The sequence below is a fragment of the Amphibalanus amphitrite genome, unplaced genomic scaffold (assembly GCF_019059575.1).
Source record: "Amphibalanus amphitrite isolate SeventyFive unplaced genomic scaffold, NRLGWU_Aamphi_draft 000151F_arrow, whole genome shotgun sequence".
NCBI lineage: Eukaryota > Metazoa > Arthropoda > Thecostraca > Balanomorpha > Balanidae > Amphibalanus > Amphibalanus amphitrite.
Genome location: NW_024881646.1, coordinates 705,200 through 732,260, shown reverse-complemented (window position 1 = coordinate 732,260; position 27,061 = coordinate 705,200). Strand labels below are relative to the sequence as shown.

At 56.3% G+C, this 27,061-nt stretch overlaps 1 protein-coding gene across 6 annotated transcripts in view; it reads left to right on the top strand.

Moving 5' to 3' along the window:
- Nucleotides 1-22,062, top strand: part of LOC122382951 (protein unc-13 homolog 4B-like) — a 58,143-nt gene extending 36,081 nt beyond the window's left edge. For 5 of the 6 annotated variants that reach the window (XM_043368945.1, XM_043368944.1, XM_043368942.1 and 2 more), the window contains 19 exons: nucleotides 1,155-1,319; nucleotides 1,721-1,787; nucleotides 2,503-2,608; nucleotides 5,033-5,222; nucleotides 11,484-11,930; nucleotides 12,249-12,373; nucleotides 12,628-12,777; nucleotides 12,991-13,189; nucleotides 13,789-13,946; nucleotides 14,388-14,550; nucleotides 16,253-16,378; nucleotides 16,695-16,883; nucleotides 17,397-17,534; nucleotides 17,893-18,099; nucleotides 18,614-18,792; nucleotides 19,949-20,082; nucleotides 20,677-20,797; nucleotides 21,038-21,231; nucleotides 21,484-22,062. In XM_043368945.1, coding sequence (XP_043224880.1) covers nucleotides 1,155-1,319; nucleotides 1,721-1,787; nucleotides 2,503-2,608; nucleotides 5,033-5,222; nucleotides 11,484-11,930; nucleotides 12,249-12,373; nucleotides 12,628-12,777; nucleotides 12,991-13,189; nucleotides 13,789-13,946; nucleotides 14,388-14,550; nucleotides 16,253-16,378; nucleotides 16,695-16,883; nucleotides 17,397-17,534; nucleotides 17,893-18,099; nucleotides 18,614-18,792; nucleotides 19,949-20,082; nucleotides 20,677-20,797; nucleotides 21,038-21,231; nucleotides 21,484-21,641 — 3,216 coding nt within the window. In that variant the 3' untranslated portion in view covers nucleotides 21,642-22,062. Of the gene's footprint in view, nucleotides 1-1,154; nucleotides 1,320-1,720; nucleotides 1,788-2,502; nucleotides 2,609-5,032; nucleotides 5,223-11,483; nucleotides 11,931-12,248; nucleotides 12,374-12,627; nucleotides 12,778-12,990; nucleotides 13,190-13,788; nucleotides 13,947-14,387; nucleotides 14,551-16,252; nucleotides 16,379-16,694; nucleotides 16,884-17,396; nucleotides 17,535-17,892; nucleotides 18,100-18,613; nucleotides 18,793-19,948; nucleotides 20,083-20,568; nucleotides 20,592-20,676; nucleotides 20,798-21,037; nucleotides 21,232-21,483 lie in introns of all 6 variants that reach the window. The other variant, XM_043368940.1, reaches the window with a different exon arrangement.
- Nucleotides 22,063-27,061: the final 4,999 nt, after the last annotated feature.

Below are 27,061 nucleotides of genomic sequence, written 5' to 3'. Positions count from 1 at the left end.
CTATAGTACCTATTGTGGATCCGATTCGTACTTGTCTAAGGTCACCTTGATCCCTGAACTATGACGGCGTGATTCAAAAGAAAAGACACATTCATTAATTGATAAAAGGGCTGAAAGCGGAGCTCCGTCCCCGTGACAGAGCTCAGCTGTGCATGGGCTCTATGGACTGCCGTTTCCTGTCCGTAATGCTCTGCGGTTCCACCTGGCAGCGTCGCCTGCATTCCACCGACCCCGTCCCTCCTGACACACTCTGGGCCACGCCCTCCCTCTTCCTTCCCCTCCCCGTCCCCGTCCTACCGCAGTATCAACATCATAAGACACGTGTTGTGCCTCGGGGCTCCAGTCTCCATCAGCCCCAACGGTCCCCTGTCGTCCCGTGTTCGGCATACCGTCCCCTTCCGGCGCGACTGCACGCGGCTGATGTGCGTTAGGCGTGCTCGGCGCTCTTGTGGAGGCTTTTTATTGTCCGTGTTGTGCACTCGACCGCGTGGTCGCGCGCCGCGGTTCTGGCCCGGCTAAATATACCGTCGGCGCCGGCGCGGCCTCGTCGTGGGCGACGGGCCGTCGGCGCCGACGATAGTGACCAGTCGGGCCGAGTGTGGGCGGGCGCGATGGTCGGCGCAGCGGCGACCGGTCATGGTCGGTCAGCAGGTGAGGTCACACGGGTCGGGTGGGTCAGCTGGGACCAGGTCGGTGAGAGCAGGGAGAGCAGGCAGCCGGGGGACATCACGGGCGGCCCCGACGGCCGAGCACGTGGTGCTGGCTGGGCCACGTGGCGAAATTCCGTCGTGTGTTGTGCTGCTTGTCGAGACTTGTTGTCCCTTTGCATTCACTCAGGTAAAGACGTTCATTTTTTCACTTGGAAACATGTGTTGGTTGTTGACGCATCCGTAACGTGATGTAGCTGTAGCTTCATGCACGTTATGAACGTGATGTAATTACGTATTCGTATTCACTTGTTTAAATGTTTGTTGTGTCCTGTTTGTGACGGCTACGCCAGCTCATGTCTCCGTATTTCCATCTCACCCACAACTGATCCGCTGTACATACCCCTCTGTGTAACTTTGTGTTGTGTCCCTCCGTCCTATCGTACCTCTGTACTCTCCTTTGACTCTGTACTCCTGTACCTCACATGTACACCCGTTCCATTTCAGGCGGAGGAGCTGTACGTGGACGCGTTGTACGCCGCCCGGAACCCGCTCGGCTGTGACGCGCCGTCCGCTGAGCTGGTCTCGGAGATCGAGCAGCTGCTGCGGGAGCTGTTCAGCCCTAGCGAAGAGCAGCATGCCGCCTGTCTCACAAAGCTGGAACACCTGGGTGTGAGTGGACCGATTGGGAAGGGAAGATGGACTCGGGGTGCCAGTGGGACGGAGAGGCAGGGCGGTCCGTCTCACTCTTGCTCGGTGATTTTTGTTATCCTTATTGTTAAATGCGGAAAAAGTGTTCTTTTTCGAGCTCAGCGTGATCTTCATTTTTTTGTAGTAAGAATCAGTTTTCAGCATGATATATTCATTAACTGTAAGAAGACTAGCACGAGGGCAATGCCATAGGGATACGGCCAGTGTTTCGTCAAGCAATGAATGTTTAATGGTAACTGATGAAACGTATTATACCCACTGAACATCATGTGCTGCATGTCCCTCCATTTGATCCTTTTGTCCGTATTGCGATGTTTCTGCATTCGGTTTGCTGAGCTGCAGGCTTTGTCTCGCTGTTTCAGACTCCCGATATATGCCTCAGCTGCACTGTACTGGGCGCAAAGGGACTCAGGGCCAAGGATGTCAATGGTGAGCATGGGTGGTAACTCATACTCTGCAGTAAGACAGCAGTCACTGTCGGGTGGTTTGAGGTGTCTGATGGGTGTAAGGGTGTGGATAGGAATGCATCTCCCCGTGCTGAGGAGCAGAAGAGAGGGAGGATGGTGGAGGGAGGGGGGGGGGGGCGGGGTCGGCGGTTTACACGTACCGGTGCCAAGTTTATGCTAGATGATGTCGGCTGCCTCCCCACCGTTTAGTAAAATAAGCCGAATGCGTGCGTGTTTAAAAAGAGATGTTTACGTGACAAATGACTGGGAGACTTCACCCAACTCGATATGAATGGTTCGCGTTCTTGGCTTGGTAACTACATATGTAGTGTATGGGCGTGTGTTAGATGAATCGTTCTGGGCTAGTTACGTCGGTACGTTCTCACATAATACCTACGGTTTTGTGGCGTTAGGTCTTGCTCAGTTACTCAGGAGGGATGGTAAGTAGTGATTATGTTTGCTAGATACGCGCAGTTTCACGTACTACATTCAACATCACATTGCAGCATTGTTCACGACTCGCGGCCTGTTCTTTTTTAGGCAATGGGAAGCCCCTGATTAATAGAACAAAATCATATCTTTTTAGATACCTAATGGCCCAGTCATTCACCCCAAACATTTGTACGGGCTGAGCAAACAAAACCTCCCGCTGCACGTGCCACGATCGGTCATCACCGTTCACCAATGTTATCCCGCAGGACTCAGTGACCCTTACTGCATGCTCTTCATCAACAACGAGGAGCGGAGGGAGACTCATGTGTGCCAGCGCACGCTGAACCCCACCTGGAACGAGACGTTCAAACTGTGAGTGGCCGGCCGGCCGGCGCGTAGGGGTCGTCACCGTAAAACACTGGTCTGTGCGGAAAATGTCCCCTGTGAATAGCGTGTCGATGAGAAACGAACTGAGGTTAGTTGGATGTCAGTGCATACGTATTGTAACGTTTTTCATTCGATACGTGCTGCGTAATCACGGATTTTCTCAATAGCGACCACCAACTGCTTTCTGCGACACCTCCGTTCCGTCGTTTCCATCCTCAGGATACTGAAATCCTTTTCCTCCACGCCGCAAACCCACTCCGGGCTGGACAGGCACCCTCATGCGGGCTGCTCCCTTGGAGAGGCACCGCTGCTCCCGAGGGAGCGCACCCCGTAGCCGGGTGCAGTGAGTGCCTTGGGGCTGGTCGGCCTGTCTTTCGGGGCGGGCTCAGCCCCGGTGACTCACTAGGGTGCCTGCCCCTACCAATGTCTCCCCCTAGTTCCTATCATCCTTCCGGCTCTGAAATGGTCTAATTGGACCGAAAGGGCCTAACCCAACAAAACAAAACAAAACAAAACAAAACAAAACAAAACAAAACAAAACAAAAATTCTACGACAGCCCTCGAAATGTTTCTTTTTGCGATTCGTTCATAGAAAATGATATAGAAGGATGGTAATTTTCTCAGCACTAAAAACCGGTCATTTTGTGGTATTTTCGGCAAAACTAGGCATTTCCAGTTAATTTGAGGTATAACAGGGGCATTTAGCACCTAACCAGTTATAACACCTATTTAAGGAACTTTAGCACTACTTTTAGTCTAATTTGCAGTACTTTTAGTTTGAATGACACCTAATGGTAGTCATTTCGCACTATTTTTGGTAGATGTTTAGGCATCCCTACTAAATCTAGAAGGATTTTAGTATATTATGGAGAAATAAACTACAATACTAGTCTGTACTAGCTACAGATTGTTTGTTGCCAGGTCGATTAGCGTCTGTTTCGGCGCATACGTTTTGAGAGGACCGGTAGGACGCAAGGCGCGCTTCTTGGACGGATTTGGCAAGGAATTTGGATAGATTGATTTACGTACAGCCTCAGCGTGTGCCGATCATCCTGCCTTTTCTTGTCCAAGAGTGAACTGAGCGAGGTTCTTAGCATGGAGATTGGAGAGTGATGACGATTTCCGCGAGGATGTTGGGTCCTACCGTCCGCCCAAGCGTACTGGTCCGCCAGTGCTGCTGTCTTTATTCTGTCAGGTTATCTAACGGCGCTATGGGCATGTAGATTGTAGGTAGGTACAGCATTGCAGTAGCAAATGCTTATAATGTGCGGTGGCATTTTCCCATGCTTAGTAGGAAGCGCTCGACGTCCCTTCCGTACGTGTCGTGGAAGGGACGTGTCTGTCATTGACGCACATCAACTAGATGGATCTTGATTGTAGCATTTCGCAGCAGCGTTTCATCGTTCAGCGGCCTAACGCTTAGCCAGCTCTCATTTCGACTTCGAGCCTCGAGGGGTGGTACTTTGCTGAGGAGCATGAGTGGTCACGCTGCATCGTGAGCCAGATGAAGCCGGTGGGCAGACCGTGTACCGTACATTTGCGTACAGCCGTACAGTACATGATTTTGTCCCACGAACCTATAAGCGATGCGCATTTTTGTCCACAAATTTACCTAATATATAACCCAGCATGCCTATTAGTCGTTAGGGGGCAGCACCGGGCGTGGTGTATTGCGTAGAGGGCAGAGGGCTGTTCACGGGCCCTGTGTGCGGTCGGACCGCACACAGCCTCGAAGCTCCGCCCACTTCGTCCCTACGTCAGCCTTCCGTCACCGCACACAGCGATCGCTGTGGCCGGTCGGGACTGGCCACAGCGGACCGTCCACCGCACGCAGCTGGACGTCAGAACCGCCTACCCATCCCCTACCCCCACGCCTGCTGGACGCACCGCACACACCGCACGCAGCAGTGTGCGGTGCCCGTGGATCGGGATATGCAACAAAACTTGCTCCAATTCCGTTTTCATCGTGGAAGTAATACGCTGAATGGAGGATCATACTTTGATGTCCAACTTACGTAAAACATAAAAAATAAATACCTCAAGAGTCAAGGCTCAAGAATACTGTGATCATAGCAGTAGCTCGTGCTCGGCAGTGAAATCATGAATAGTGCTCATATACCGGATTTAGTGCAAAATGAGCTACCACACACCCATTTATTATGCCAGATCTGGCATCGCCTCTATACTAACTAAAATAGTGCGGAATGACCGGATATACCTGTGTTTGACAGGAATTGCCTGCGAAAAGACGATAGTGCAAACTGAACTTATGATAGTGCAAAATAACTGAAATTTAGGTACTGAAAAAATTATCCCCCGATATAGAACTACGTTATTAAATTGACCTAACCTTAATGATAGTCACTTCAACTGGCGATTGTTGAACTGTCTTGCGCTTTGGGCCGCCAGAGCTCTGGAGAACCCGAGCACTGACATCCTGAAGGTGGAGGTATGGGACTACGACATGGAGGAGAACTTGGCGCAGCGCATCGGCAAGGTCAGCGACATCAAGGACCTCAAGGGCATCACACGCTACATGAAGGAGGTGGCCAAGGGCAAGAGCCACGACACTCTGGGCCACGTGCAGATTCCGCTGAAGGTGAGGTTGGGTCTGGATGGAGGGCACAGCCGAGCCTACTCTTATGTTATTGACTCGGGGGGGGGGGGGGCGGTCTTTGTTATAACGTGAGCTCTTTATTCACAACCAAAGCCGCATTGCGTTAAACTTCCTAGAGCGCCAAACACCGATCGCTACTACCACAACCGCGCTCCGCGCGGGCCGGCGGCCGACTGCTCTCGAACCCCGCGTCTGCGCGCCGGCGCCGCCAATGGCGTCGCCAGGCCCCCGGGCAGGGGGGAGCAACTGGCGTCGCCAGGCCCCGGGGCAGGGGGGGAGCAGCTCGCGACACCACACCCTGCCGCCCTTAAAACGGAACACATTCACTTTAACCTGCCGCCCTTAAAACGGAACACATTTTAAACCGGAACGTGGAAACAAACACATTACGCGTCGGAACGTGGAAACAAACACATTACGCGTCGGAACGTGGAAACAAACACATTACGCGTCGGAACGTGGAAACAAACACATTTTAAACCTCGGCGATCAGTCGCCTCGGGCACCTCCGGCGCCGAGCGGAACGGCGTTGCGAGGGGCCCTCAGTGTCCCCGCCGCCCCTGCCGCCGCCGTCACCGCCACCGCCGGTGTGACTGTAGCCGCTGAGGTCACCGGTATCACCGCCGCCGCCGAGGTCACCGGCACTACCGCCGCTGCTGACGGCATCACCGCCGCCGCTGAGGTCACCGGCACTACCGCCGCCGCCGGGGTCACCAGCACGGCCGTAGCCACCGGGGTCACCGGCATCCCCGCCGCCGCCGAGATCACCGGCACGGCCGAGGCCGACTGCTCCCCGGTCACAGGCCTGACCGGCGACGCCGGCGCGGCTGCCGTCACCGAGGCCATTGGCGCGATCGTCTCCGACAGGGCGCCCGGCGCTGCCGCCGGCGCCACCAGCCCGGTCACCGCCGGTCGTCGCTCTGATGTCACCGCCGGTCGTCGCTCTGACGTCACCGCCGGTCGCCGCTCGGACACTACCGCCGGTGGCCGCTCTGACGTCACCGCCGGCGCTGTTCCCTGGGTCCGCCGCCGCCGCCAACAGCTGGTCAACGTGGCGCGACCAGATCACGTGTCCCACGTCCACTTCATACGACACGGGACCGGGGCGGGCGACCACCGTGCCGCGGACCCACTTCTGACGACCGTCATACGAGCGGGCCCACACTGTAGCTCCCACGGCGAATTCCCTGCTCCGTCCGCCGGCCGTCTCACGCTGCCGGTCCCGAGCCGCCTGCAGAGCTGTCTCGGCGCTCGGAACCATGAGGTTCATACGAGTGCGGAGGTTCCGCCCGAACAGCATCTCAGCGGGAGTCCGTGCGGTCGCGGCGTGGGGCGTCACTCTGTACGCCATCAGAACTCGGGCGAGCGCCAGTTCCATGCCTCCGCTGTCGTCTGCTGCCAGAGTCGCCTTCAGTGAGTTTTTTAGCGAGCCGACCGCTCGCTCCGCCATCCCATTAGACGATGGGTGATTGGGCGCCACTCTGACATGTCGGATCCCGTTAGAGCTGGCGAACTGGGCGAATTCCTGGCTCGTGAACTGTGGGCCATTGTCCGTTACCAGCACCAGTGGTAGTCCGAGACGAGCAAAAACCGTCCTCATCACCGCTACGGTCCGCTCGGACGTGGTCGTCTTCATTGGGATCATTTCAGCCCACTTGGAGAAACTATCCACCATCACCAGGAACCAGGTGCCCTTCAGAGGTCCGGCAAAATCGGCATGCACCCGCTGCCACGGGCCGTCCGTCGGCTCCCACGGGTGCCGTGTCGCCTGCGGCGGCTCAGCTCGCTTTGAGACGCACGCCTGACACCCGCGAGCCAGCGCCTCCAGCTCAGCATCGAGTCCCGGCCACCACACAAAGCGCCTCGCCAGCTGCTTCATGCGAGTGCAGCCGAAGTGACCCTCATGCAGCTCCCGCTTGACGGTGTCGCGCAGGTTGCTCGGGATGACGACTCGGCCGCCCCAGAGCAGACAGTCGGCCTCAGTCGTCAGCTCCTCTCGGCGATTCTTGAAGGGAGCCAGGTCCGGGTCCACCACCGCCGGCCAGCCCGATCGCACCGCCGCCAGAGCGCGGGCGAGCGCCGGGTCTCGGCGCGTGGCCACTGCTATCTGCTGCGCGGTCAGACACGGCCCCTGCTCGGCGATGAACATTACGCCGCCTCCGCCGTACGCCGCCTCCTCTTCTGCCGACAGCCGGTTCTCCGCCTCGTCCGGCACCGACAGACGGGACATCGTGTCCGCCAGCCTCATGTCCTCCGTCCGGCGCAGCTCGATCTTGTACTGATACGCCGCGAGCTGCAGCGCATACCTTTGCATGCGAGCCGCCGCCAGAGATGGCAGCTCACGGTCCGGGTTTAGGATCCTGGAGAGCGTCCTGTTGTCGACCACCAGGGTGAACGGCCGACCAAACAGGAACTGGTGGAACCGCCGCACTCCGAACGAGACGGCTGCGGCTTCCCTCTCCACTTGGGCGTACTTCCTCTCCGTCGGAGTGAGCGTTCGGGAGGCGTACTGTACCGGCCTCTCGAGCCCCTCGGGCGTCACTTGCATCAGAGCCGCTCCGACTCCTGTCGCACTGGCGTCCGTGACGAGCCGCAGCGGCAGCACGGGGTCGTACCGCATCAGGACCGGCGCCGTGGACAGCATGTCCTTCACACGGCGCACTGCCGCGGCGCACTCCGCCGTCCATGCCCATTTGACGCCCGTCTTCAGTAGCGCGTAGAGCGGCGCTAGCACGGTAGACAGGTTGGGCAGCAGCCGCTGATAATAGCTGACTGACCCGATCAGAGATCGCAGCTCCTGCACGTTCCGAGGGTCAGGTGCTGCTGTGACGGCCGCCGTCTTCTCTTGCACCGGGCGCAGACCCGCCTCAGACAGTCGCCAACCGAGATACACCACTTCTCGGACTCCGAACTGGCACTTCTCTTTCTTGAGGCGGACGCCGTTGTCCTTCAGCCGCTCCAGCACCCGGTCCAGCCTGTCCATCAGCTCACGGTCACTGTCGGCGCCGATCAGCACGTCGTCCAGGTAACAGACGACTCCTGGAAGACCATCCAGCACCTGGTCCATGATCGCCTGGAACTGCGCTCCACAGGTGCTGATCCCGTACGGGAGACGGTTCATCCGCATCGCACCACGGTGTGTGGTCACGGTGGTCATCTCTCGGCTCTCTTCGTCCAGCTCACACTGGAGATAGGCGTTCCTGCAGTCCAGCTTGCAGAACTTTTTCCCTCGTATGCTGGCGAATAGCTCCTCCGGCGTGCGCATCGGATACTTCAGAGGCTGCAGCTGCGGGTTCACCGTGATCCGATAGTCCGCGCACAGCCGCACGCCGTCCTTCTTGGGGATGGGTACGAGCGGCGTACCCCATCCGGAGAAGTGTCCAGGAGGCACCTTCTCGGCGATCCCTTGGTCCAGCCACTTGTCGAGCTCCCGCTCGATATCTTGCTGTAGCGCAAACGGCACCGGTCTGGCGCGTCGATAGACCGGTTTGGCGCCTTCCTTCAGTCTGAGCGCCACCTTCACCGGGATTCTGCCCAGTTCTTCTTTGAACACCTCACGGTGTTTGTCCATCACCTCCTTCAGCGTCGGCTGAGTCGCCACCGGGCACACGTTCAGCGTCTCCAGACCCGACGCCGTCCTCAGCGCCTTGATCCACTCTCGTCCCATGAGAGGTCGGTGAGAGCCCATGTCGGACACGACGAGTCGCAGCCGTGTCGCTCGGCCGTCCGTCTCCACGTTGACGTCGGCCTCGCCTCGCAGACGGATTTGCTGGCCGGTGAATGACGTGAGGTGCAGCTCACTCGGCCGCAGCGTCAGACCGGGGATGTGAGTCTCCGCGCTGATTATAGTCACCGGTGAGCCAGTGTCGATCAGCATGGTGAACTCCTGGCCGTTCACCCTGACCGTCGCCCACTCAGCTGCGGCTGGCTGCACGGCGCTGACTTGCCAGTCAGCCTGGTCGCCGTCCTGAACCAGCTTCACGCCAGTTCGCTGTTTGCCGCAGTCACGCTGCAGATGCCCACGCTCTCCGCACCGATAGCAGCGCGGCGCGCCGGCCCGCCATGGCCGCGCGCCGGCCTGCCGCGGCTGCCCGCTGTCCTGCCGTGGCTGCCCGCTGTCCTGCCGCGGCTGCGCACCGTCCTGCCGGGGCCGCGCGCCGGCCTGCCGCGACTGCGCGCTGGGACAGTGGCGCCGCCAGTGGCCCCGGCCGCCACAGCGGAAGCACGTGCCTGGCCCCGGGGGCTCGGTCGGCCTGACCCTCTCCGTCCGCTGCGGGCGTCGCACCAGGTGAACTGCCTCCCCGTCCGTCTCGGCCGGCGCCGGCGCCCCTGACAGCCGCGTCGTCAGATCCATCACGTCCCTGTGCGCCCGTGCCGTCCGCCGGACGTCCTCCAGAGAGAGATCGTCACCCTTTAGCGCCGCCTCCCGGACCAGCTTCCTCTGTAGCTCACCTCGGCTGCCCAGGACGCATCGGTCTCTCAACTCACGGTCCACCTGCGCCGGCTCGTAGCCGCAGCGCAGGATTTGCGCCCGTAGTCTGCCCAGGAACTCCTCCAGACTCTCTTCCTGCTCCATTTTCATCCCTTGAAACTTTCCTCTTTCCGCCACCACATTATTCTTCGGCACCAGATACCGTGTTAGCTTCCTTTTCAGGCGAGCAAACTCGTCTTCTCCCTGTCTCTCGGCGTCCTCCTCAGGCAGTGAATCGCTGACATCGGCGAGGTCCGGGCCCACCAGGTGCAACAGGACTGCACACCGTCTCGCAGGCCCTTGAATGTCAACAGCGATCATATACCGCTCCAATGCCCGGAGCCACTTTTCAAAGTCCGTGCCTGGACGGTACGGCACCGCAGACACTATCTGCATCCCCGTTGGATCCATCGTGCCGCCGCCCTCTCACCAGCACGTCGTTTCTCCGGTCGGCTCGCCGCCGCTCCACCGTCGGCCCGCAGCCGCTCCACCGTCGGCCCGCGGCCGCTCCACCGTCGGCCCGCAGCCGCTCCACCGGCGGCCCGCAGCCGCTCCACCGGTCGGCCCGCCGCCGGGCGTCACCGCTCACACCGGCCGGTCACCGCTCACACCGGCCGGTCACCGCACACGCCGGTCGGTCACCGCACACGCCGGTCGGCCACCGCTCACGCCGACCGGTCACCGCTCACCGCGCCGCCCTGCGCCTGTACTTGGCGCTGCAGCTGCGGTTTCCCGCGCTTTTCTCGACGGGGGCGTCACGTGGTAGTGACGTCACACGCACGTCACCGCGCGCGCATGCGCACTCGCCCCACACCGCCCGGCCGCGCGCCAGCTTCCCGCCGAAATTACCCGCTTCGGGGACCAGGCGCCTCAAACCGCATTGAGGCCCTCTCCGCCGCACCGATCGGCCAATCACACGCGCTACCACAGCTGCGCGTCACCCCCGGCCGACCAATCAGCGTGCAGGACGCCGACGCATGCGCCACGCACACCACACTGCCGAGGCATCATGGCCGCCACGAATTTCGGCGATCACATGGGAAACCCTGCCAGGACAACGGCCGCCGCGCGACAGGCACACTACCAGCAGCAGCGCGAAAATAAAAATACTAAGCAATACTAAGCACTAAGCATTCGTACTAAGCAACGTTTGCGCCCTCACCGTCCGTGGCCTGTCCGCCCTCGCTGACCACCGCGCACTGATCACTGGCCCGTTTCGCCATCACTCGCAATCACAGCTCCAAGGCTTCACCTTGATCTCATCCTCGTCGCCAGGATGTTATAACGTGAGCTCTTTATTCACAACCAAAGCCGCATTGCGTTAAACTTCCTAGAGCGCCAAACACCGATCGCTACTACCACAACCGCGCTCCGCGCGGGCCGGCGGCCGACTGCTCTCGAACCCCGCGTCTGCGCGCCGGCGCCGCCAATGGCGTCGCCAGGCCCCCGGGCAGGGGGGAGCAACTGGCGTCGCCAGGCCCCGGGGCAGGGGGGGAGCAGCTCGCGACACCACAGTCTTGACCGGAAAATAGCCGGCAATATGATACGCTGCCGTAGTGTAAGCAAGGGTATGATAAGTGATTGGAATAGCCCCGGATATCCTGGTGATGATAGCGCATACGCGCGATAATGGAATAGTGTTCCCTGATGACGGGATAGGTATTAGGTAATCTACATACGAGCGTACTTCCCAATGCATATGTTTGTGACGTCAGCCGGCGTATGCCTGCCGGCGCCGGAGACGCCTGGTCCTGACCCGTCCCCGGTCACAGGACATCCCGGCGCTGGGCGTGGAACAGGCGTACAAGCTGCAGCGGCGCGCGCGCGACCAGGGCGGCAAGGAGCGTCCCGGCCGGGCCGAGAAGGAGCGCGGCGTGGTGCAGCTGGCACTGCGCTTCCACAACGTGCGGGGGGCCGCGCAGCGCCACCAGCACGTGGCGCGCCACGTGCGGCTGCAGCTGGCCGTGGTGGGCGCGGCGCGGCGCCAGTTCGACGGCGAGCCGTTCACGTGGCGCGCCGAGAGCCTGCCGGCGGCCGGCCGCGCCCTGCTCGCCCAGCACGCCGCCTGGGGCAACCTGAGCCGCGCCGAGCGGCTGGTGGCCGCCTGGGCCGCCTACGCCGAGGTGCACTGCGCCGCGCCGCTCGACTACAAGTTCCTCTTCACTCAGCTGCAGAACGTCAAACAGTGCCTCCAGGAGGGCGACGTCACGGCGGCAGACGTGAGTGGACGCGGGAGAGGGAGCGGGAGGAGGGAGGGAGCGGGGAGCGTTCAAAGTTTCCGGGACGAACGTTTGCCTTAGAGTTACTCGGCAGGAAAATCGTGCTTAAAGTTCCCGATCGTTGAGTGGGCCTTTTGGTCGGTTATGAACCCTGCTATATTTGCTCCCTCTGCAGATAAGGACGATAGACGTTACTAAACAGGAAATGCCACGGGTTTCCCTGCGTGCACGTCGGATTCTGAATCACTGTTGTCTTTACTAACTCCGCTGAAGTCACGAGAGTTTGTCCGTCTCCAACCCTGCCGTGGCGTGTTTCAGGTGACCCGTTTTGTGGAGACGCTGCAGCGGTTTACCGACCACTGCTACGAGACGATCCAGATGCACCGTCACATGTTCAACCCGCAGAGCGCGGCCACGTTCCACAGCATCGAGTACCTGCTCAGGTCAGCGCCGCTGTCTATTCACTCGCTCCAGACTGTATACGGGGAGAGGGGAGATTAATGAGATTATCAGTTACCAAACGGCGACTTTTGCTTCGATTCATTAGATTTATTTTCTCGTGTGCTGTATGCTCCTAAAGATAAGTCGAGCCTACATGCTGTCGATAATTTTATATCGATACTGCTCGCCTTTTTGCACGTTGCGTATCGGTCACCACAGGAATGAACACACACGTGCTCCCATTGCTGCTCGCCAGGTGTCTGGTGCTGCTCTCCGAGTTCCCCGAGCTGGTCAGGCGAGCATCGCAGAAGCTGGACGATCCGGTGCCGCCCGTGCCGAACGAGGAGAAGGTGCTGAACCCCAAGCGACACATTCTGACGGCTCTGCGGCACGGGAATGAGGACTGGTGCGTACTGAACTCGCAGAGAATGACAGCCGCATCGGATTATTTTCCTATTTTCGTCATGACATTGCTTTAACATTGCTGAAAGCTTCCATTGATGTTTGATATCCCGGAGAGCACGACTCTATGCGATGCCCCTCGGTGAAAGTCTACATCACGCGATTAACCTCTGATTTGTCTCGCCACTAACTGAATCGGTAACGTCTACGACACCAGGTACCGACACGTGTACGCCTCCACCAAACGGGAGAGTGAGGAGCAGCCCGGCCAGGACGCCCGCTGTCAGAGCCTCATCCTGCTCATCAACATGCTGTACGCCGACGTGAAGCGCGGCCTGGAGAGCTACAACCAGATTTTCAGCCGCATCCTGGGCGTCAACTACTTCTCCGTGGCGTACCTGCAGTTCGCAGAGAAGGTGAGAGACGGAAACACCGGCGAGGCGGAGATCCTTCATCGAGCGGGCGCCGAGCGGCCGGTGTTTGAAAGCAGCTGTCTCGTTTGATGGTGGCCATGCGTTTCCGTATGGTTCGTGCGGCTGTTGCAATAGGTGTGTTTTTTGGACGACTGCATGAGCGGCAGTGGTCGATCCGGTAATTGGAGAGTGAACAGAGGACCGTGACTACCCCGTCCATGACTCACGGTAGTTCCGCTAGATCAGTGCCACCGGTCATGGGGCGTTCTGGATGACTGGCCAGGCGTGTCCAATGTCAGGAACTGGTGATAGGGCGAGGCTGCAGCGAGACAATAGATTTCCACGTTGGCCTTTAATTTGGAAACATGACTAAGTGTTCACAGTATTACCTGCAACACTTGTGAATGCCATTCAACCATGAGCGATAAAACTAAGGATCGTTTATCGATTTAGAGACTGTAAAGTACGGTTCATTTGAGGGTGAACCTCAATCAGAGTTCACTTCTTACCCACGGATCGATGTGCACGGATCGATGTGTAAGTGTATTGTGTATGTGCCGGACGTGGCTGTAGTTCTGACCGGGTGTAATTCTCGCGCTCAGCTGAAGCAGGAGATCGGTCCGATTGTGGACGAGATCTCGCGCTCGCTACCGACGGTCGAGTACAAAGAGGGCGCCACGGAAAACCTGTCGTCGCCCGAGGGCCTCGACATGGGCACCTCGCTGTTCGAGCTCTACCTGGCCGTCCAGCTCTTCACCAGGTGAGACGGCCGCGGTGGAAATGTGGGAGAGGGAGTAAGGCGAGGGAACAGGAGTCTGGCCTGGCAGGACAGTTTTCACCAGATGAGACGGCCCGGGTGGTTTTGTAAGGGGAGGTGGCTAGTGGACAACGGAAGGGGAAGGGTAAACATGGCAAATGCAGGTACTCTCAGTACATTGATGCATACATAATTGTTTTTCCAACGCATCTGCAGCTCGAGTGTTTCAAATCCCAAACACTTATTGTAATGGAAATTTGCATTCCAGAAATGGTGACATTGGTTGAAGTTGTCCATACTGTTATTTCTTCGTTACTGATCTTTCTTTCTACTGTGTTCAGAACGAGTTGGTGGTCGCGTATGGGCTCAGTTAGCTGACAGCCTGTCCTGTGATCTAGGCGGCCTCGCCACTGACGTCTGTATGTGTGTGTCTCCGTGTTTCAGTCTGCGGGAGCAGCTGCCCGAGGAGGACACACGCTCGGAGCCGGCGCCGCTGCAGGACGCCTACCTGTGGTTCGCCAGCGCCGTCAACCGCTGGCTCGACATCGCCTGCTACAAGGCCATGCACCGCATCAAGAGGGCCATCGAGCTGGACCAGGCCACGCAGGTCAGTCAGGGCGGGCCGCAGCCGCAGGGAGAATCACTGGTGTATGTGACACGGCCGAGCCGACGCGGACGATATATGTAGCAATATCAACAGAGATACGGGCGGAGCGGCTGGTCGTCACTTTTCTGGTAGTTGCTTGATGTTTACAACGTATGCTACTTAAACCCGGCACCGCCTGGGCTATTTCCGTACCCACGACAGCCTGGGGGGGGGGGGGGGGTCGGATCCGACCCCCCCCCCTGTTATCTCGCGAACCAATGGTCGTATCGAGCCCCGCGAGGCGGCGTTCGAAAGGTCTCTACGAGACCTTCCCAAAGCACTCTTAAAATTTTAAGATTGAGGCCAACTTTCGGGTCAAGGTCAGGTCAAAGGTCAAATTCAGGGGTTTTGCATGAATCGGCTTACGGACAGCGGAATCGATAGCTGCTGCTCGAAACTCACCAAAAATGACCTCAAAGGCCTAGTGAAGGTACCATGTGCGTATAGGGGTCATACTAAGTACGGGTCAAGGTCAGGTCAGGTCACGAAAGGTCACGGTTTTCACTTTCTGCTACATGGGCGTGCGACACATGTTTATGGCTTATTTTTCACGCCGAATCCGATGGTAATGGTTATATGTGACCCCAAGTCACTGTGCTGGTGATAAGTGTGCATTGAAAGCATAAAAAATCGTTTATACTATACATAACTAAACGAGGGCTAAGAAAAAAGTCAATTTTTCAACTTTTTATTTTTGACATAAAAATGCACTTTTCTAGAAGAGCTTTGTCCCAGGAATCTAGTGGTGCCATTTGTTTTCACATGCGATGTTCAGAAGTGCCTCTAATTCACGAAAATGCTTATGACGTCACCATGCCCTATGCATGTTGGAGCTATTTTTTACAATTTGGGGGTCAAAAATCAAGATAGAAAGTTGAAATTTGGGGCATGTAATGTTCTAATGGAGCTCTACAACATATATTCCGGTTTTTTGGAAATAACCAAAATTTTGGATTTTATTAGCTGTTTTCCAAAAAATATAGTTTTTTTGAATTTTTAGGGGTGAAAAACGCATTTTATGGAAAATCCGAGATAGCCATTTTAAAGAACTCGTTGAGCTGCGTCCTTTCCTGTCCTTAATTTGCAATTTGCTTCAAACCCTGATTTTTGGCGATTTTTTTTAAACATTTACCACTTTTTGACTAAAAACGCCATGTAGTTACATCACTAAAATCGATATATCTCTTTAATTTTTGGAAATTTTTTCTTAAAAATTGCACAGGAGACGTCAAATTGATGGGGGAGAAGGTATGCCAAGTTTCAAGTAGATAGCGAAAGTGATTCATGAGTTATTCAAGAAAAACGGAGGGGGGTCGGATCCGACCCCCCTCCGTTTTTACAGAAATTACAGAAATTATTTTTAATTTTACAGAAATTACCCTTTCTGTTCTTCAGGTGCACACGTTCGTGAACCACAGTAGCTCGGCAGTGTTATGTTAAATTACCCCTTCTGTTCTTCAGGTGCACACGTTCGTGAACCACAGTAGCTCGGCAGTGTTATGTTAAATTGCCCTTTCTGTTCTTCAGGTGCACATGTTCGTGAACCACAGTAGCTCGGCAGTGTTATGTTAAATTACCCTTTCTGTTCTTCAGGTGCACATGTTCGTGAACCACAGTAGCTCGGCAGTGTTATGTTAAATTACCTACCCTTTCTGTTCTTTAGGTGCACACGTTCGTGAACCACAGTAGCTCGGCAGTGGACACTGTGGCCGTCTTCTACCAGATCAAGACGTTCTGGAAGCAGCTGAGCTGGCCGGACGCCATCGGCTCCTACGGATTCGTCACCAAGGTGAGCGCGGACGGATGTCACACAACTAGGGCTTGTCTCCGGTCATGACACGGGAGACTCAGCTGATGATATTCCGTCATTGTGTCTTGCAATATTATCAGTAAGAATGCGTGAATTTGTTTTTGACTGCATAATAATCCCTTCCACATTTCATTCGTTTGTACACTAGCATTTCTTTCAGCCGATGTCCCCATTGCGCTATCGGGTAGTCATTTCAATTGACTGGGTCCTTCTTACAATGTTCTTCATTGCCCACTGTCCATTAGTGCCCGTGACCACTGCGTCGTGATCCGTGACGACTCTGTCCGTCGGCCAGGTACTGGACGACATCACCCGGAGCGCTACGTTCTACGTGGCCCAGATGCACCGGCACCTCAAGGCCTGTGGCTACTCGTGTCCCACGCGGCCCTTCAACTTCACCCAGGAACTATGCCTGGCGCTCAACAACGTCGAGTTTGTGCGCGAACAGATCAACCCGCTGCCCAACGAGCTGGGATTCGAAACGGTGGGTGAGCGCCGCGCACAGAGCACCTGGCCGGGCCGGACCTGATGTCAGCTCAGTGCCAGAAGCCGTCACAGGCCGTTATTTAGTCATGCGTAATCGACCGCCGGTGACGTCTGGGTCCCCTGGCAGTCGGTATCTGGCTGGTTTTGGCGACACCGACGCTGCACTGCCACCTGACGGGCATATGTCTGAGAGCCTGTAACTTAGGCTGTGCGACAGCTCCTGCCATCTGTCGAGCACATAGGGCGGCTACTGAGATATATTGTATGTCTGAGAGTCTGTAACTTAGGCTGTGCGACAGCTCCTGCCATCTGTCGAGCACATAGGGCGCGCACTGATACAGTCCGTATATTCGTATATTCACAGGGTAGGTATACTCGATATGTCGGCGTCTGATTATCCCAGTTTCACGACCAGTGGGACCCGTATCTGATACCACGGCCCCTATACGCCCCCCGCGCTCCCCTCCACACTGCTGACCGCGCGGTGCGCTCGGCCGTCTCTGTGCGGCAGGTGTTTTCAGCCATGGAGGAGCAGCTGGGCTCGCAGGGCACGATCCAGTGTCGGATGACGCTGCAGAACGTCATCGACCAGGCCATCGAGGACATGGAGCACGGCATTAGCGACATGGTCGACGGCTCCGTGGCCCAGGTCAGTTACGCGGCGGGGGAAGGCCGGAGGGTCGCGCGGGGATGGCTGCTTTGGCTCAGGTGGGACGGGGAGGGATGCCATGGCTCGGGTCAGGTGCGGCGGGACACTTTACGCTGCCTTTTGGAATAATTTGTTGTTGGGTCTCCGAACTGCACGCTGTGTAACTTAGATCCACTCTACTGTATTGTAGCATTTACTCGTAGAATATTGTCCTGCAATGCACATCTGAGACCTGCGCGAGGCTTCCGCGACTTGAAGCCGGTATTTCCTGTCCCACGCTGCACGCTCACAGCTGCCGTGTCTGCGGTCTGGCCGCGGCTCGGGCCCGTGTCTGACCGTGTCTGTGTCTGCGTGTCAGATGATGCCCCAGGTACACGCCTACCTGAGTCAGCTGTCGCAGCCGCACTGCCACCTGGTGCCAGCCGACAACATTATCTCGTACCTGGATACCAACCTGATGCTGCTCTACCCGCGGCTGCACCCGGCCAACCTGCGGCGCGTGCTAGAGTCCATCTGGGTGCAGGTGCTGCAGGCCGTAGTGGACACCACCAGCCGCAACAGCAAGGTGGGCACTGAGTGGGACTGAGGTCACTGGAAGGACAGGGTCACTGAAACAGTAAGGTGGGCACTGAGCGGGGACTGAGGTCACTGATACAGCAAGGTGGGCACTGGGCGAGAACTGAGGTCACCGAAACAGCAAGGTGGGCACTGAGTGGGGACTGAGGTCACTGGAAGGACAGGGTCACTGAAACAGTAAGGTGGGGACTGAGGTCACTGGAAGGGCCGGGTCACTGAACCAGTAAGGTGGGGACTGAGGTCACTCAAACAGCAAGGTGGGCACTGACGGGGACCGGGTCACTGAACCAGTACCGTGGGGACTAACCAAGGGCCTCTGAATCACCGAAACAACAAGGTGAATGCTATGGGAGGGGAAGGACCTAGCCGCTGTCTTTTTATTATGTGTCCCTCCTTCACGGCTGTATGACTATGTGAACCATTTCCTGGCCAAAGGCGCGGTTTGTCACACCTCTCTGACCGAGGTTACTTTACTAACATCTCCGACGTGTCTCCGAGCGCAGAAGGAGACCGAGTACTTTGGGACGATGTGCAGCCTGGTGAACGCGCTGGTCGAGTTCATCAACGGCGACGACAAGGGCCTGCCCATGGACGCCATCCACACGGACGTCTACAAAAAGTTCGTTCACTGGGTCAACGTCTACAAGTGCGACCCCGAAAAGCTCATCTCTATGTACTACGCGTGAGTGGTGTGCGTTTGAATGGGCGGCGGACGCTTAGGACGGCAAAAGACGGTCACTCTGGGTGGTAGGAAAGTGATCAGTTTGATCGAAAATAAAATTTGGAGTTGCTGTTTGAACATGTAATTTTCAAAGGCCAAATATAGTGCATAAGATATCGATCAAATATGTGCACTCAGGAGTTACAAATTGAAGACAAATGAAGCACGTTAAGTGAAATGAGGAGCTGAACGCAACTATATAGGTAAAATAACAATTCAGTGATTACGGAGCGAGCGAAGCGAGCGGAGTCTTTCCTTAGATTAACGGAAATTTCTGAGTATGAGCGGCCGGCCGGCCGGCCGGCCGGCCGGCCGGCCGGCCGTGCGGACGCTTTTGCGAGGCTTATATCTCAGCAACTACTTGACCGATTTACACGCGGTAATTTTTGTAGGGTAGCTTCATTCCTTCTACCAAGTATTGGACTATTCCCGATGCATGTGGGTGACCCCTTATGCACGTGCCACGTGCAAAACGAAGAGGTGTCACTTTTGTAATTGTTGCAATATCTCGGTAACTACTTGGCCGATTGCGCTGAAAGTTGGCATGTAGGTAGGCACCCACTAGGCACTGTATATCCATGTGCCAGAGTTGGGGTGCTGCTGCACGTGCGCACGTGCAGGGGTCGTTTCCAGATCTCGAGAACGGCTGGACCGATGGCGCTCAAATTTGGTACACGGTTAGGGACCAGTTAGTAGGGTGCCGTGCACAAGTCAGTTGGGACCCATGTTGCACGTGCGCACGTGCAGGGTGCCGCTCCCAGATCTCGAGAACGGCTGGGCCGATTGTGCTCAAATTTGGCACATCGCTAGAAACCGGTCAGTAGGGTGCCGTGCACAAGTCAGTTGGAGGTACCCCCTCGAAATTTCGCACGTGCAAGACTCACCCCCTCGCTCGCTCCGTTATTCGCCCCAAAAGGCGCTATACTGGTAATATTATACGAGAAGAATACATATTATGCGAATATGTATCTCGCAATCGTTACTGGCCTTTAAACTGTATCCATAACACGTAATTTCCACTTCGCCATCACACTGAGCTTGGAGACGTCAGTCACCCGATGCATGCGAAACTCGCGATAAAGGTTCCATTCGCTGAGCAGCTCCGTGTCCCCGACAGGCGAAAGTACGACATCCAGGAACAGGAGGCCGAGTCGCCCCAGGGCAAGCTGGCCACCAAGGCGTTCTTCGTCGACAACGTGCTGAGAGTGGAGGTGCTCAACGCGCGCGGCATCCGACCTTCCGACCCAGACAGTAAGATGATTTATGGTTTATCCGACCCTCCGACCCAGACAGTAAGATCAAATACGGTCCATCCGACCCAGACAGTAAGATGATTTATGGTCTATCCGACCCTCTGACCCAGACAGTAAGATCAAATACGATCCATTCGACCCAGACAGTAAGATCAAATACGGTCCGACCCTCCGACCCAGACAGTAAGATCAAATACCGTCCATCCGACCCTCCGACCCAGACAGTAACATCAAATACCGTCCATCCGACCCCCCGACCCGGACAGTAAGATCAAGGTCTATCCAATCCTCCGACCCAGACAGTAAGATAAAATACGATCCATCCGACCCTCCGACCCAGACAGTAAGATAAAATACGATCCATCCGACCCTCCGAACCAGACAGTAAGATCAAATACGATCCATCCGACCCTCCGACCCAGACAGTAAGATCGAATACGGTCCATCTGACCCTCCGAACCAGACAGTACGATGAAATACGATCCATCCGACCCTCCGACCCAGACAGTAAGATGAATTACGGTCCGTTCGACCCTGATAGATTAAATGCGGCCCATCCGCCGTCTGACCATTTTATGCTTCTCTATTTCAGCGTGCGATGCTTATGTCAAGATCCAGTTGATGCCGGAAAATCTCACTCCGACCATGGAGAAGATTCAGACGAAGATTCAAAAGAAAACTGTCTTTCCTCTATTCGACGAAGTCTTTGAATTGTGAGTAATGTCATGTGATGCTTTATTCCGACCGGTTATGTTATGCTGGGATAGCTTGCACCAGTTGATATGGCAGAGAAGATGTTTCTTTTTTATCAGTGAGTGTGCGATCGCTACCACCACACATTATTGACGGTTGAAGTAGTTCTTTCGCCTCCCCTCATGCCTGACTCCCCTCTCCCCGGCCTGCCACACCCCTTCTCCCGTCCCCTGGCTGACCCCCCCTCCCCGCTGTCGCAGTCACGTGGACCGGGAGCGGCTGGTGGCCAAGGAGGCGCACCTCGTATTCACCGTCAAGGACCACCACACGCTGGTCGAGTCGGAGCTGCTGGGGGAGGCGGTGCTGCCCCTCTCGCGGCTTCAGAACGTGGCCTTCAGCCAGGCACGCCAGGTGGAGCAACAGCTGCTCAACCTGACGCCCGTCCGCATGAGAGGTAAGGGGGAGAGCGAGAGGGCGGGGTGGATGGGAGAGGATGGTAAGCCGTGGAGAGAGAAATGAGAGAAGAGTCGTTCAATGATATAGGAAATATGACGTTCGAAACGCCTCTAAGAACCATTTAGCCGGGACCACTTTGTGTATGCACACATGAACGTATTCAGCAATGCAATGCAATTTCGCCAGAAGTACAGGCATGACGCATCCCTCGGTAAGCTCATCAGCTCATGGCTGACGTTTTGTGTTACAGCGGAGCAGACGGAGATATTCCGCGCTCTGGTGGACAAGTCCTCGTGGAGCCCGGTGGCCGCCGAGTTTGTGCGGAAGCTCACCAAGCGGCTGAAGCGCGACAGCGCGCACCCGGCCGGCGCCACCACCACCATCTCGCGCCGGCTCTTCAAGTCGTAGCCGCCGCTCCGGCCGCGGCCCCACTCTCCTCTCTGTGATATTACAGCGCGTCTAATAATGCTCACCGCTCGGCGATGGTCCGCCGACGGCTCGGCGCCGCGCGGCGATTGTGGCGCTCATTGCCGCCAGTGAGACGCTTGTGGCGCGTCTTTAGATGAAGCCAAAGACTGCATACGTATCGCAGGGTGCCGAGCTTGCAAATTGTACGTGTGTCGTGACTGTCTGTTGACTGGTAAATCGTGTTTGACGATTATGTTGCATCGCTGATTCTTTTCTGAAATGTGCGTGTTGAATGAACGAATAATGTTTACAGTGAGATTCTATTCGATGTTACTTTTTTCTGAATTAAGTATTGCTTTATTTGATGGTCACATTTTATACTGCTATGAATGAATATGCTAAATAACATACAGAAGAAACAGCTCGTGTTTAGAAGTCATATCGAGGATGCCTGGTACTTTGTCAATTGCAACTGAACCCAATTTGGGTTCAGTTCAGTGGTGAAGGAAGGGGGACAACTCCCAGATTTGATATCGAGTGTTCATTTCTTTCCATGCTCTGTCACGGACGGCGATGCTATCATCGGCTGTTGAAGACGGCCAGGTCCCGCTGGAATACGGTAAAATTTGTTGAAAATTTTTACCGTATCGCTACTCGGTAGGTAACAAATGATTTGGAGCTAATAGCGAGAAATGGAGCCGCGCATTGCCGCCAAATTTGACGTCTGTTTTTTCCATTAGAGATATGTGAATTTCAATACCGATTTCCGAGTTTCAGAATTTCAGAGAAATTAACGACTAGAACATTCTTCAATCTTCTGACGAGAAGGTGAACGCAAGTTCCGTGAATATGCTTAACCTGCGCCCGGTTGAGCCTCTTGGCCAACTTCGCCATGGTGGGGCCGGGGGAGGGGCTTTTTGACCAGAACAAATTATCTCGGAAAGTAATCAAGCTAGAAAGACGGGGTAAAAAGCAATAGATACCTCGCTACATGATCTTTCAGAATAACATAAGTCATTTTTTTAATCAGGTCATCGCTGAGGTCCCTGGAGGTCACCAAAGGCAAAATTTTCAAAAATTTGTGCTCCCGATTTTGACAACTTTTCACTAATCGTCGCATGAGTCGGGAACCAATAGCGGTACAGCGCTGCGGAAAAGCGCATTTGATAGCTCTTTCAAAGCCGGCTTTCTGAATGTTGTTCTCAGATCTGACCTAAGGTCGACGGTTTAAACTCCAGAGGGCAAAAACTACCAAAATTTGACGTTTTTTTGCGGAAAAGGTTTTTGTATGATCACTTTTGATTCCAAGGTTGCATGACGCTGATTTTAATGGCATCGCATTTGTCCCGTCCAAACGCGTCTACTGAACCGTATGCTGATCTGAAAAGGTCATTTAAAAAATTTGACCTCATGTCAAGGTCACGGAAAAGGTCATGTTGCATGTCATTCGATTCGTATTGTTGAGCTGAACACATTCATGGTGTTTTCAGCGCTCTAGCATGTTTCTATCTAAAGTTATAGTAAAAAAAAAAAAACTGTTGGAGACGTTTCATGACCTGAGATGACCTCAAGGGCCTAAAGGGGTGCAATTTTCTGGTTCAGTGTGTCAATTCACCCGTGTCCCGATGTTTCAGGGTGTTTTCGGTCAAAAGAAAAACATATCGATTTTTCCCCATTGACTTGTAATGGAGAGGTCGCAAAATTGACCTGACCTACCGATATCAAAATTCCGAGATATGCGAATGGTCCATACTGATTTTTTTCCGCACAAATGCCCGAGTTTCAAACTTCTGGGATGTGAACTGTAGGAATGACGCATAACAAAGTTTTTTTTTTAGAGGCATGGTTACTTAAGTTGACCTGGTAACCTGACATGTGACCTGGGGTCAAAAATTTCACACACGATGCGAAATTGATGAATTATTCATCAATTTGTACCTAATCTCGCAGCACGTTTACTTTACGCACGCAAGAAAAAAAACTCAGGTGTGGTCAAAACGCCCCCCCCCCCCTCCCCGGTCGAACCTCGATAACTACTGGGCCGACTTATCGGTTCTACTTTATCCCGGACACCGAGTCAAGAACAAGCTCAGTGCGCGAGATTGATGAGACCGGGGTCTTCAGGTCTTGTGACCATCACAGTATAACTATAGGCACCTACACCCGATCATTGCATACGATATGATAGCAGCCCTACTTGAGGCAATATCATCAGACAACCCCCCCCCCCCCCTCCAGCCAAGTGTCCATATTCACGGGCACAAAGACAAAGACCACGTGTTACGTGACCGCATCAGATTGTCACAATCACATACTTCAGTAAATAAACAACGATCACGCCGGAGACGGCGACTGGCCTTGAACGCGACACGGTGAAGAACGACCAGGCGGGGGGCGGGGGACCGATCGACGCACCCTGGGTGGCGTTCGCCCCGACCCGGCAGTTTTAGTCCGTCGAGTGCCGATCGGCGGGAATGTCCCGGGCGACTGTCAGCAGTTGTGGCCCAGCTACGACCGAGTGCCGTGGTCGTGTGCCAGTATTAGTGTGCCAACGGGGGCGGTCACCTGCGCACTTGACCAGACGGACTCTGCCGGACTGTGAGTGCAACACGGACAGAATAGAAGAGACAAGTTTGTTAGTTCAACCGGGAGGTGGGCCAGTGAATAGTTGCATCAGCCCTCCGGTGAGCCTGCAATAAGCGTGGGAAAGACGACAGAAAGTGCTAGTGATCATGCGGAGGCCGATGGACAAGGACCGTGGCCGGAGCTCCCAGTAAGGACGACTGTGTGTAACAAGCCGATGGTGAGACAATCGGAGCCCGCAGGGACTGCTCGAGCCGAAACCTAGAGAACTGCGGCCAACAGCCAACAGGAATTCATGGAGAAACCGCCGGACGAGCCCTCGTCACAATCCTCCAGGCATGATGAAAAACTCGTTGGGAGCGAGAGTGAAAAACAACGTTCCACAACCAACAAGGGGGATGAAAAGCGGCTCAGGGAAGACACATCTAACGCCAGTAGCGCGGAATGTGACGAGGATGTCGTATCGGACGACCTTTCGCAAAGAGTGGATCTGCTTCTCCGAAAGTGTGGAGGTCACACCGACCTTGTTTTCGACACCATACTGGACCAGACATCAGACGAGTTTCACCAGGCGTCGATGTTCGTTCGGAACGCCGTCGAGGACCAGGTGGGCACGGCCGGGGCCCTGGAGGCGGCGCCGCTGCTGCAGCTCGTCCAGGAGCGCCTGCCCCGGTGTCCCCACTGCTCGCCGTTCGGCCAGCTGCTCATTCAGACCGTGTCCACATCGGGCAGCGTCATGGAAGGACTCAGCAACCCGACAGGCGCTCTGGAAGTCGACTCCGACCTGGACTCCATGTACGAGTTCGGACCCATCCAGGTACAGACGGCGGACGAGTTTTACACGAGACGAGCAGCCGCACCGACCAGCACGGGATCCCACCCAACCACGGCGCCCCCAGCACCGCCCTGTGTGATCATCGTCCCCACCAGGAATCCCGGCTTTGTGATGCTCCGGCAGCCCCGGACGCCGGACTGCGCCCACGAGCACGAACTGCTGTTCTCCTCCGAGGCCTTTTACAAGCTGATGCGCTGCTCGGTGCGGTTCGAGCAGGCGGCGTCTATCGGGGTTCAGGGCACCTCTGGACCATCGGCTGAGATCGAGCGCAGGTCTGAGCTCGGCTATGATGGGAATGACGCCGTGCCTTGCCTCCGCGCTCACTGGTGGCCTGCTCAGGAGTTCATCACGCGCGATCGGAAGCAGGACTGGCCTCCGGCGAAAGCGAGGGAGGACATTCGGCTGTACGGAGTGCACCTCGTCGCTAAAAGTCCTCCCGGCAGTCCTCTTGGCTACTACATTTGGCGAATTTCGTTCTCACGAGCCGAGGTGATAGCCTCCTGGCACCTGACGGTGCAGCAGCGAGGCTCGCTGCTCGCCCTCAAAAGGTGCAAGGCAGGCCTGGGGAAGCGCGGCAAGGGCGTCAAATCGTACTTCATGAAAACGGCGCTGTTCTGGGTGTGCCAAATAGTACCAGCCAGCGAGTGGGACAGCGCGGTGGAAGGCGCTCGCTGGATCCTCCACCTCCTGGAGGGCGCAGTCAGTGTGCGCCGCCTGCCGTGCTTCTTCTGGGCGGACATCAACGTCCTGCAGTTCCTCTCCACCGAGGAGCTGAGCGCCATGACGGAGACGATCGGGCTGCTGAGGGCCCACATGGACCGGCTGCTGATGCGCTGGTGCGCCGGCCCGCTCTCGCACCTGGTGGAGCCCGTGCTGCGGCACCCCCAGGAGCCCATCCCCGAGCACGAGCTCCGCGTCTGCCTGGTCCGAGCTCTGGTCACCTCCGCGGTCTGGCACGCCATTCGAAAGCCCTGCGATTCGCCGAGACTGGCGAAATACGAATCGTTCTGGGTGCCTCGTCTTCTGGGCTCGTCGGCTCCTGGTGAGCTGGCCGCTATGTTTCACCAGGAGCTGGCCACCACCTTTCTGCAGACGACTCTGTTTCGGGCACTGCTGGTGGCGCCAGACCCGGTGCTGAGCCGCACGCGCGTCACGCCACTGCCCAGCGGTCTCCTCACGCTCGACCCGGCGCCGCTGGTCTCGCTGCTGCAGCCGCAAGACGTGCTGGAGGTACTGGTGGACCCGCTGCGGGTGCTGGACTGGTGTCGGCAGCAGCACGCGCGGCCGCCCGCCGAGCGGCCCGCCGGCGTGCCGGACCACATCAACTCGCCGCGCGCCTTCTGCGACCTGGCGCTGCGGCCGGCCCTGCTGCGGCGCGCACTCTGCGAGAGCGTGCCCGGGTTCCGCGAACACCTGCAGGCCAAGCTGCTCGACGAGAGGATGCTTCTGGATAGACTGCGGGTCTTTGAGCTCTCGTTCCACCCGCAGCTCGGCGTGTTCGCAGAGAGGCTGCGGAGGAAGTACGACAGCAGCGTGATGGGTCGTCTGCAACGGGCGCTGGCGCTGGACGAGGACACGACGTTCATGTTGGCGGTGCAGTGGTGGTGCGAGCTGCTGCGACTGCTGGCGGAGCCGGCCGTGCAGACCGAGTTCCGGCGCCGGTGTGCCGCGCTGCCAGACACCTGGAGTCTCAGGAAGTACGTGTTCAGAAACTGACGACGGGGTGAGAGTGCGAGGAGTCGGTCTGCAAATGACAGCCCTCGAACAGACGCCCGTTCCGCCGGAGAAGGGAATCGGCTGCGCTTGTGATGCATGGTTTTACTACTCCATGAGCAATCTTTCCAGAAAACGGTTGGTATTGTCGGTCGACGCTCAGTTTCGGCCTGAGTTGTCCTTCGATTCGACTGGAAGGCATCGGGCGGGGCCGGCTATTGTTGAAGGCATAGGCTGTGTATGTGTGAATTAGGCGAGTTGTGAGTAGTGTTCTGAGGTTAGCTGTGCT